Source organism: Hemitrygon akajei, chromosome 27 (genome assembly GCF_048418815.1).
Source record: "Hemitrygon akajei chromosome 27, sHemAka1.3, whole genome shotgun sequence".
In the NCBI taxonomy this organism is placed as follows: Eukaryota; Metazoa; Chordata; class Chondrichthyes; order Myliobatiformes; family Dasyatidae; genus Hemitrygon; species Hemitrygon akajei.
This window is the reverse complement of record NC_133150.1, coordinates 49827177-49839491: the sequence shown is the minus strand read 5'-3', so window position 1 is coordinate 49839491 and position 12315 is coordinate 49827177. Positions and strand designations below refer to the sequence as shown.

The window sequence follows — 12315 nt, the reverse complement described above, 5'->3', positions numbered from 1 at the left end:
AAGGATAGAGAGCTACGTGGGAGGGAAGAGCTAGATTAATTTTAGAGTAGGTTAAAAGAGGTCGACACAGCATTATGGGCTGCAAAGCCTGCACTGTTGTTCTATGTTGTCAAAACATTCATTGCAGGAATATAGGACGCTGGGAAAGTCAGGGTTAATAAGCACACACTTAATTGAAGTGTGTTTAGCACTTATACCCCAAAGGAAATGAACCAGGTCAGGATACAGGGGAAAATGTGTCTCACAGAATAATGTCTCACACAAAGAACGCATTTATAACTCTTTTTGTGTGTTTCTTTGCTGTTTCCTGATGCTGTTAGTTATCCACGCAGCAGTTCCATCCACATACACTTACTTCCTCTGTGTGGGGCACTATCAGCCAGAAGGCTAGCTTCTGGAGTGTGTTTGTTCGTGAAGGAGGTGGAGAGAATGGGAGGGGGCTGTGAGTAACTGTGTATAAAACATCCGCTCCCAACAGACACACTCCATACCCATCTGGGTGTAATGTTGGGCTCTGAGCTTGCAAAGTAACCAGAAGCTACTTGCAGCAAGAAATCAGCTTTTAAACACCATGTCCATCTTCTGGAACTTGGTAAATGTTTCCAAGGGACAGCGGTTCACCTTGATGTTGTGCGTCCTGGGTTTGATTGGTGAGTAAAGTATGTGGAGCTAATAAGCAGATGTACCAGAGCTGCAGAGGTGTGCCTTTTGTTTCACTACATAAAGATGATGTTTATTTAATGCAAGTACTTCCTCCTAAAGGAGACAAAAATATTCTTACATTCTACAAAAGCAATCAAAATAATTTTAGGAAAAACAGTTTGCTTTTAAACATGTCAAAATATAATAATATTGGAAGTTTAATGGCAAGGAATTGGCAATCTTCAAATGGTGAGTTAGTAACTCCGAGTTTTGGTTAAAATTCTGACCCACTTTTGTTCTGAAAATCCCAACATGTCACCGAATATAGCTTTAACATTTTGCATTCCAAGATTCAGCTATATTTTATGAGTACCATTTTGAAGAAAGTGTTCACATGAAGTTTTACGGAAACTCTGTGTACTACTCCCAGCCTCTGCCAATGTTTCTTTTTTTAAAACTGTGCCAAGCTAACAAGACTAGTGATACACATCGCACGTGCTCAAAATCTGAACTCAGACAGAAAAGGGTGGAGGTACACGTCTCCTGCGGGGAGGGGAACAGAGCGAACGCTTCAAGTCGGCAATCAGTTTCTAGAGCCAAATAAACTGTGCAGAGCATTTAAAATCTGATCAGCTCCCAGTGAGAATTGTAGGCATGTTATCAAGTGGATTCCTAATACAGAATAGATTAGGACAGCTAAAATCAAGCACTCTAATCAATTTCATTCCAGTAATTTATGAAGAAAGTGGTGGGGGTGTGGAATGACCTTCCAGGGTAGAGGCAGGTACATTAGGGACAGTTAAGGAACACATGGGTGATAGAAAAATGGATGGTTATGAATGAGGGAAGGGTTAAATTGATCTGAGAGTGGGTTAAAAGGTCAGCACAACATTGTGGACTGAAAGACCTGTACTGTGCTCCACTATGTCCTGTGTTTATACAGATCAGATTACCAAGGGTGTTCAAGGTAAAACAATAACAGAATGTAGAATAAAGCATTACAGTTACAGAGAAAGTGCAGTGCAGGTAAAAATAAAGTGCAAGATCATAACGAGGTAGATTGTGAGGCCAAGAGTCTATCATTAAGGCAGAGATAGATAGGTTCTTGATTAGCCAGGGCATCAAAGGATATGGGGAGAAGGAAGGGGAGTGGGCATGAGTGGAAGAATTGGATCAACCCATGATTGAATGGCAGAGCAGACTTGATGGGCCGAATAGCCTACTTCTGTTCCTATATCTTATTGTCTTATCAAGAGGTCCACTTAATGGTGTGGAAAGAGTGCGGAGTGAATGTCCTGAAACCAGGACTGGCGATCTCACCCTTACCGCTGACTGGGTTTGGGTGTAATAATGATGTGTACTGTTGATCCATCAGAGAACAGCCAATGAAGTGACTGGAGGTCTAGATGTTGAGAATGGGTGGGGTGAAGGGGCAGGTGACGTATCTCCTCTGGTTGCACTGACCCAACGGTTCACAGGGAGAATGATCCTTCAACCCTGAACGGGAGGAGGGAATCTGCAAGTGGCATCAGTCTGGAGGGGGGAATGCAAATGCAGAAGAGGGTCGGGAAAGACTGAAAGGTGGAAAGAGACGGCAATGGACCCCACCCTGGCTCTGGAAGTGAGCAGACACAGGAAACAGGAACTAGCCCAATATCCTGACAGCCAGAGGTCAAGGATAATGGAATTCATTTCCGATGTACTGTGGGCAAATCTGGCATGTGAAACAGGGTGAAACCGGCAGAATGGAACAGAGTCCTTGCAGGAGATGGAGATGATCAGATATTGTGGCTGACCAGGGCAAGTGTTCACTCATCTGTCCCAGAGCCTGGGGGAAAGAATGAAAGATTCAGAGACGGGCACTTGGCAGAGAGAATCTTTGTTTTGGTTTGGACAGGGCGTGGTTAAATGTTTACGCTGCACTGATTTTGTGACTAGAAATAAATTGGTGCCTGTTGCAAGTTAACTCTGAAAGCTGCAGAGACCTTCAACCAATGCAGCAACTCTCCTCTCAGACCTTGGCCCTATGCACACACCAAAAACGTGCGTGCCTCCCTAGTGTGGAGACCCCCAACCTGCACACTTCCCACCACTCCTCACCTCTCATTCAACCCTTCCCCTCTGTCTTGGGACATTTCCTCCTGCTGCCACAGTGGAAGTCCAGGGTTCGTCTCCATTCCTGATGCTTCCTAATGTCCAGCTCTTGTTGTCCAGGTTCAAACATCAGTCTGCAGCCAATGCTACTCGGAGCTGGTGTAATTCTTTACCCTCCTCCTGACTGCAAACACAGAAAACAGTAACCAAGTGTACGGGAAATGTTGAGCTATGTTCCACCCTCAGGACATTTAACGTCTGGACCCCCATTACGAGGCATGTGTATTTGCCCCTGGTTTGAGCCAGCAGTGGTGAACAGCCCAGTGGTTTGCCCTTGATTGTGGGAACAGGTTGCCAACGATGTTCAGGGGAGCCAAAGTGAGATTACAGTGTGAGAAAACAACATGAAGGTGGGGAGTTGCACAAACACACAAGCCTCAAAATTACAGTATTCAATAATCAGTAACATGTGTATTTCAGACAACCAGATGTAACATACAAATGAATCTAAAGCCATATAATATTTTCTCCAGACTATTGTTTGGATGACTATAATTACTTGAATTATATGTGTGTATAAATGTTAAAAGAGGCAGCCTGTGCCTCACCATCAGTGACTGTTGGAGGGTTTCCATGTCCACACTAATGAGCCAACTCGTTAAAGGAGTGAAAGGCGATATCTATTGTGAGCCTAGACCACTGGGACTCCACACTCCATGAAACAGACGTTGTGCAGAGGACGTGTTTCCCGCCTGTCCTGATTCACTCCACCCATTCCCTAATGAAAACAATGGGGCTTTCACTGGAAAACATGAAAACAGGGGCAGTGGAGGCCACTCAGCCCCTCAAACCTGTCCCAGCATTCAGTATGATCATGGCTGATCTACCCTAGGCCTGCTTTTTTAACAAAGCTATAAAAGTTTATTTACACAAAGTACAAACATTAAGTATTTACAAGACTGAATAAATTCAAATTAAAATATGATTACTACTGTCTATAAAACAGTCAATTCCTTAGCGGGGCCTAGCGCTGCCAGAAATCCCCGCTGTACCCATAGTGACTGCAGGCTCCCTCTCCAAGGACAGCCGGGCACGAACGTATCCTCAGAAAGGGGCAGGCAGTCAGCGCTGGAAAGTCCTTGACTTTCTGCCCTATAGACCCCTGAGTGGCCATCTTGGCCAGGCCCAGGAGCAAGCCCACCAGCAGATCCTCCTCGCGACCCGCCTCCTTCCATATGGGTGCCCGTATATGAGGAGCAACTAGAACCTGAACAGGAGCCCCTTCAGATACTCAAACGGAGACGGAAACCTGTCCACTCCATATCAGCGTGGTACACTGACTCCTCCCGGTCACAGGCTGTCATTGGACCCGCTTAAAATCCTGTTGGACATTACTGCCCTGTGCAACACCTTCCACCCCAATGCACATGGGGAGGGACCCCTGCAAAAAGAGATTTCCCCTGGGGCCCTCCACTCTAGGCCTGATCTTCTCCACTGTCCCTGTTCCCTGCCACCCTCAATCCCCAGTCTTTCAGGCATCTTCCATTACCTTAAATATGTCTGATAATCCAGCCTCCACCACACTCCTGAGCTTCCTCCATGCCTTGGTTTTAAATAACAGACCAACACGCCCCGTTGTTCAAGGTTCTCCTGTGAGCGAAAGCATCCCAGAATCTGTCCTTTAGAATTTAATGTTTCAGTAAGTTCACCCTCATTCAGGGGATGTGGACCCCAGTGCACACTATTTAGCCCAATGAATCTCCTTTAGACCACCTCCAATACTATTGCATCCTTGTTTTAGGTCAAGGGTTGAAAACTGTGCACCACTCCAGGTATGACCTCACCAATTTCCCAGACAACTGCAACAAAAGCTTCCTATTTCTAAACTCCAACCTGTTCGCAATGAAAGCCAACGTGCTATTTCCCTGCATGGACAAGTGGGAACATATGCTAACCTTTTTTGGTTCAAGCACTCCAGCTGTCTTTGAACTTTCCTCAGTTTACTGAGGGAAACTTCAGCTTGACGTCAAAAACACTGACAAACTTCTATAACTGTGTAGTGAATGGCTGCATCACAGCCTGCTTGGAAACACCAATGCCCTTGAACAGATCCCACTTTTTTTGATGGATGAAACAAAGAGACTTCCCACTGCCTATGGAGCAACACACACAAAATGCTGGAGGAACTCGGCAGATCAGGAGAGGAATAAGTAGCTGACATTTCAGGTTGAGACTCTTCACCGAGACTGGAAAGGAAGGGGGCAGAAGCCAACTAATAAGTTGGGATACGGTAGGAGTTCAAGCTGGCAGGTGATAGGTGAAGCCAGGTGAGGTGGGAGGGGGAGGGGGAATGAAGTGAGAAATTGGGAGGTGATGGTTGGAAAAGGTAAAGGTCTGAAGGTGAAGGAATCTGATAGGAGAGGCGAGTGGACCATGGAGAAAGGGAAAGAGAAGGGCATCAGAAGGAAGTGAAAGGCAGATGAGGAGAAGAGAAGGTTCCACCGAACTAACTGCCAATTAGGCTTCCTTCTGATCCCGCAGCAGGTGAGGACCAACATTGACAGGTCAATATCCACCAGAAAAAATCAACACTGCCACTTAAAACTGATAACCAGAAGCAACACCACGGACTCTGGCTGAGGAAAGGGAGTCATTCAGACAAGATCCCTCAACCTCCAGCAGTAATTTAAAGATCCGATTGTTTTTACAGTGAAGCAAAATGGTTTCATTGCTATTTGGGACATGTGTTGTTTAATGTTCATCGGCTAGATTTGTTCTCCCCACATTTTCAGTTCCTCCATGATGGCCCATTAGAAACTATTGCTCTGTTGAAGAGTGGGTAAGCACAGAATTTTCTTCAAAATCAGACCCTCAAGCAGGGCTTTCCGACCACCTGACGAGTTGGAGGTTAAATGCACTCAATGTCCCACCACCACTCCTCTGTGGCCAGGCTGCAGCCAAGAAAAATTCTGCACCGGAAGCCTCAGAAGGCTCCTAAACTTTAGTGAAACAATATTACCGCACAGCACAGCAGCTCCATCATTTCATTGGTTTTCTGGGATTTGTCTCTGCATTTTCTGTCAACGCTGACAGACCTTGAGAAGGTTGGGGTGGGCCGTCACCTTAAACCGTGGCAGTCCACGTTATGAAGGAGCTTCCGTGTGCTGCTGAGGAGGGAGTTTCAGGTTATAGAATCATAGTCATAGAACACTACAGCACAGAAACAGGTTCCTTGGCCCTTCCAGTCCATATCAAACTTATTCTGCCTTGTCTTATGAAACAACGCCTGAACTATAGTTCTCCATACCCCTCTCATCCATGTACCTGTCCAAATTTTGTTTAAACATTACGATTCAGTCTGCATCCAACACTTATGCTGGCAGCTTGCTCCACACTCATACAGCCCTCTGAGTGAAGGAGCTCCCCCTCAGAATCGCCTCACATATTTTACCTTTCACCATAAAACTGTCAGCACAAGAGATTTTACAGACGCTGGAAATCTGGAGTAACACACACAAAATGCACACTGGAATTTAGAAGGATGAGGGGATCTGATTGAAACATATAAGATTATTAAGGGATTGGACACGCTAGAGGCAGGAAACATGTTCCCAATGTTGGGGGAGTCCAGAACCAGAGGCCACAATTTAAGGATAAGGGGTAGGCCATTTAGAACAGAGTTGAGGAAAAACTTTTTCACCCAGAGAGTTGTGGATCTATGGAATGCTCTGCCTCAGAAGGCAGTAGAGGCCAATTCTCTGGATGCTTTCAAGAAAGAGTTAGATAGAGCTCTTAAAGATAGCAGAGTCAAGGGATATGGGGAGAAGCAGGAACGAGTACTGATTGTGGATGATCAGCCATGATCACATTGAATGGTGGTGCTGGCTCGAAGGGCTGAATGGCTTACTCCTGCACCTATTGTCTATTGAACTCAGCAGGTCGGACAGCATCTAAAGAAAGGAGTAAAAGTCAACATTTCAGGTTGAGTCTTGAAGAATGGTCTCAAACCAAAATATTGACTGTTTATTCCTTTCCATAGATGCTGCCTGACCTGTTGAGTTCCTCCAGCATTTTGTGTGTGTTATCCTTAACCCCTGACCTCTATTCTTCTCTCACCCAACCTCAGTGGAAAAAGCCCGCTTGTACTTACCCTATTTATACCCCTCATAATTTTGTATACCTCTATCAAATCTCCCCTCATCCTCCTATGCTCCAGGGAGTATAGTCTTATGCAACATCCACAAAATGTCGGAGGAACTAAGCAGGGTTACGAAACGTCTATGGAAATGAATCAATGGTCAATGTTTAGGGCCAAGACCCTTCTTCAGGACTGAGAAGGAAGGGGAAAGATGCCAGAATGAAAAGGTGGGGAGAGGGGAAGGAGGATAGCTAGAAAATGATGGATGAAGCCAGGTGGGTGGGAGAGGTAAAGGGTTGGAGAAAAAGTAATCTGATAGGAGAGGTGAGTGGACCATCATAGAAAAGGAAGGAGTAGGGGATCTGGGGAGAGATGATAGGCAGGAGCGAAGAGGTAAAAGACCAGTGTGAGAAAAAAAGAAGAGGGGAGGTAGAGGGAATTTTTTTTACTGGAAGGAGAGATCGATGTTCATGCCATCAAGTTGGAGGCTACCCAGATGGGATATGTTATAGCTTCTCCACCTGAGGGTGACCTCTTCTTGGTATAGGAGGAGGCCATGGACCGACACATCGGAATGGATATGGGAATCAAAATTAGAATGTTTGACCACTGGGAAGTTCAGCGAAAGTCCTGACTTATTCAACCTTTCCCTATAACTCAGGTCCTCAAGTCCCAGCAATATCCTTAGCTCCTGTGACAATGACAGATCAGCAACAAGTTTCCAGTTCAGGATGGCGAGTGACTTGGTGTTCCAGATCGGAATCAGACTGAGGTTTAATATATGTCGTGAAATTTGCTGTCTTTGCGACAGCAGTACAATGCAATACATAATAATAGAGAAAAACTTTGAATTATATATATAAAATAGTTAAATTATATTAGTGCAAAAATAGAAATAAAAAAGTAGTGGGGTAGTGTCCATGGGTTCAACGTCAATTCATAAATTGGATGGCTGAGGGGAAGAAGCTGTTCCTGAATCATTGAGTGTGTGCCTTCAGGCTTCGGTACCTCCTTCTGATGGTAACAATGAGAACAAGGCATGTTCTGGGTGATCGGGGTCCTTAACTATGGATCTGCCTTTTTGAGTCACTGCTCCTTGGATACTGCGGAAGCTATTGCTCATGACGGAGCTGACTAAGTTTACAATTCTCTGCAGCACCTCATACCAGACAGTGGTAGCAGCCAGTCAGAATGCTCTCTATGGTAAACTTATAGAAATGTTCAAGGGTTTTAGTTGACAAACCAAATCTCTTCAAACTTCTCATGAAACATAAATGTTGTCAAGTTGCATCAAGTTGGGTCCTCAGAGGTATTGGCCACCCTACCCCCGGAACTTGAAATTGCTCACTCTCTCCACTTTTGCTCCCTCTGTGAAGACTGGAATGTGTTCCCCCAGCTTACCTTGGCCTTTGGTCTAAATGCCATTGAGTGCAAGGTTGTTGCTGCCTCCTGACCTCGTCCTTCTGGCTGGATGATGTGTTTTAGGAGGCTGCTGCCCAAAGAGCCGGCCTGAATAACTGCAATGCATCACTGTCAAGCATCGTAAAAACACTTTAGGGGATTAATTATAACTATAGTGACAGGACAGTGTAATATGTTAGAAATCAACGATGGGTCAAACAGCACAAAAATGAATTATTTATCTCTGGCTCTGCTTTCTGCCTATTGTGTGTATTACTTTTACAACAGTGAATTTACAAAAAACTAAATTTCCTGCTTGAGTTTCTGTGCCCAGTGAACCTCTCATAAAATCATTTCACTGATGTTATCTCGAGGGCTTTATCCAACTTGCTGTTCCTTGCAGAACAATGCAACGTAGTCCAAGACATCTGCAGCCTCATTCCCGCCTTAGGACCCACGACTGCCAAGAGTTGGCTGGGACTAGTCCTGAAAGGGGATGAAGGCAGTTCAGTCAGCACAACCCTGTAAGATTTTCCAGAGTGAAGTTCGAAAACAAAAGAACAGCCAGGGTTTCACCCTCAGCCTCGGCCCCGTCCCCAACACAAAAATCCAGTGAAGACTATTGGCGATGGCATCATCATGGGCACTTCTTCGTAGCCAGGCGCATGATGATAGAAAAAAAGTGTAGGGCTATGTAGAAGGGATGGGTTAGACTGATCTCAGAGTAGGCTATAAGGTAGCCACAACATTGTGAGCCAAAGGGCCTGTATACTATACTGTACTGTTCTCTCTTCTATGCTTGTAGGCAGAACCAAGCCACCATGTCTGCTGGGATCGTGTTTGACCACCAGTTGATTTGAATTTAATTATCACATGTACATTGGAACACTGGGGACTATCAGGTGCTCCACCTTACCCAAGGGTGACCTGCAGGCTAGCAGAGGGAAATATTGACTTGCATCTCCTTTGGCAGAGACGTATCTCCACCGTCACCCCTCCTTAGACCCCAATGTTTTGATGAAGGCAATGGCAAACCACTTCAGTAGAAAAATCATGATCAAGACCATGAGCGCCAGCGTCATAAGACACGACAAATAATGGTGATGATGGCATCAAAACGGACAAAGAAATACATCATTTGTGTTAACAGCCAACACAATGTGAGGATGTGCTGGGGGCAGCCCACAGGTGTGCCACATGTTCCGGCGCCAATGTAGCGTGTTCAGCAGCACAACACACAGACAACATACAACAACAACAAAGCAGACCCCTTTTTCCCACTTGCACACACAGACCCCAGGACAGTCCATCGCTGGGGCCTCCAACCTCCAAACCTATGATCCTAAAGGCAGCAGGTTTCACTGAGGTGGGTGGGCGTCACAAGTGAGGACTGTGAGTTGAGGGTGGTGTTGGGCCAGGAGGGTGGGGTAAAAGTCTACACTATACTGGCAGAATGAGAGCCCAGCACAGAGAGATCCCTCTCAGAACTCCACCCCCCAACCACGTTGTAACCCCCAGACTAGCTGTGGACCCTTCCCCAATGACCATCCTGCTTTGGACTGACTGACCTACCTACCCCGCTCCTTCAAGAACAGATTTATTACATCCTTATCACACAGAGTTGGGCCACATCTACAGGATTTATGCTGTAAGCAAGCTTATGCTTCATTCTTAACTTCCAATGGACCTCTGAATCAGCATGACTAAAGTTCAATGTACATTTATCATCAAAATATGTATGCATCATACAACCTTGTGATTCATCTCCTTACAGGCAAACACAGAACAAAGAACTCCCCCCCCAAAAAAACATTAAAAAATAGAAGATCGTCAAGCACCCAATGTGCAGAGAAAAGAAAAAAAACTCACGCAAACAATAGACACAAACAAATAACGTTCTAAACTTAAGTCCACAAGGACAGTCTGTCCTCAAATCCTTAGTTCAGTGCAGAGCTGAGTAAACATCATGAGCCAGCGAGCTGAACTGGCCCATACCTCACCTCGGGCCTCAACACCCTGACCTTCTCAATCTGGCCTGGCACCTAGATCATCGTCTGAACGTAGGGTTCAGTGGCTTCGATACGCTCTGGGGCCTGGACCTTGCTGCCTTGATTCGCCCTGGGCCTGACTTTTCCAGTTGGGGCTGATGCTGTCCGATACTCGTGTATTGGAGAGTCTCTAAGCTAACCTGGTGACAGGACAGTGGCCAGTCCATAAAACCCTGCAGCTGTCCCAGGACAAGTTGGCACTGTTCCCATGGATTGCGAAAATCAATAATTTTCCCGTTATTGCATTCAGTCTGCCTTGCTGGACATAGTTAGTTTTCAGTGTGCAGGCAGGGAATCATCAGTCACTGAGAGTGTTACTGTAACCATGACATTAACTGACCTCATCAGTTCTGTTCCCATGGCACCAAGATTGTTCCTTCCTCTTGGGTTCCTTGGAACAAATGCGATTAATTCATCTAAAAACCAGAGGACAGTTTATACAGAAAATAACATCAACCAGCAGTTGTGTTCAGGCCTCACGCTGACAATGAGGCTTCAACATTCCAACACACAATCGCCAGATTCTGGAACATTCCGATACACAATCATCAGATTCGGCAACATTCTGATATAAGATAATCAGATTCCATTTCTGGTACACGACTGCAGCCCCCTTATTGGGCTCGTATGGAAACTTGGCTCATTGCCGTCCCCGCTAATGGCCGTGGGACTCAGCGGTGAAGAGGCCACCTTTCATAAACAACAGGCGCCTAGAATCGGTATGATTTGGGGCCCAGCCAAACAGGGCGTTTGGAGGTGGTACAGAGGAGGTTCACCAGGTTGATTCTAGAGGTGAGGGGGTTAGACTATAAGTAGAGTTTGAGTCACCTGGGACTGTACTCACTGGAATTCAGAAGAATGAGAGGAGATTTTATAGAAACATATAAAATTATGAAAGAGATAAATAAAATAGAGGCAGGAAAGTTGTTTCCACTGGTAGATGAGATTAGAACTAAGGGACATAGCCACAAGATTCGGGAGAGTAGATTTAGGACAAAGAAGAGGAAGAACTGCTTTTCCCAGAGAGTGGCAAATCCGTGGCATTCTCTGCCCAATGAAGCAGTGGAGGCTGCCTCAGTAAATATATTTAAGAGAAGGTTGGACAGATTTTTGCATAGTAAGGAATTAAGGGCTATGGGGAAAAGGCAGGTAGGTGGAGATGGCCAGATCAGCCATGATCTTATTGAATGGCGGAGCAGGCTCAACAGAGCAGACGGCCAACTCCTGCTCCTATTTCTTATGTTCTTGTGTACGCTGTTATGTTCTGACTAAATAAACCTCAAACCTGAGCAAATGCACGTAAATACCTTCCATACACAATTGTTGGTCCGCAAGAAATAACAAATTGTACACGCTGTAAAGTTATAAGTAAAGCATATTTGTGAATATCAGCTTTATCAAACAGCTAGTAGGAAAAAAAAAAGGAAAAATAAAAAGGCTGATTACGGTTAAATGTGCACGTCGTTGGAGCTCATCTTGAAGTTGTCTTTTTACTCACATGCTGGATCCACAGCCTCCATACCAAACTTCACTCAGAATCCCTCTCGAACAAACGGGCTGTCTCTCAGGAGTATTGGCCCTTCCTCCTTGAAGCCATTCATCTGCACAAAGCACCTTGTGCAATGGGGACACTATTCCCCATGACATCCTCAGCCATCTTCTCTCCTGTCCCCTCTGTAGCTCTGCAGCTCCCACCAAACAGACCGCGAACCCAATCAGTGTCCATCACAAATCTCTCTCTGCCCAGCTTTCTCTAGAACCTTCTCTCAATTTCACCATCCTGATTGGCTGACACAACATTCCTAAGTTGAACATCATAGCCACTTATCTTTCACCGAAATCCAAACATGCTATCAGCAGGGCACACTGCATCTACAGAAAGCTACTAAATGAAAAACCCTACCACAATAACAGTAAAAATCTTAACCAGGGCATTACACAATCATCAGATTCTGGAACATTCCGATACACAATCATTAGATTCCGTGATAT

General features: G+C 45.4%; 1 protein-coding gene across 1 annotated transcript in view; it reads left to right on the top strand.

Moving 5' to 3' along the window:
- The first annotated feature begins 442 nt into the window (after positions 1 to 442).
- cd34 (CD34 molecule) overlaps positions 443 to 12315 on the top strand; it is a 61824-nt gene continuing 49951 nt past the window's right edge. The window contains exon 1 of the mRNA XM_073030936.1: positions 443 to 650. Within this exon, the coding sequence (XP_072887037.1) occupies positions 572 to 650 (79 nt within the window). The 5' untranslated portion in view covers positions 443 to 571. The remainder of the gene's footprint in view (positions 651 to 12315) is intronic.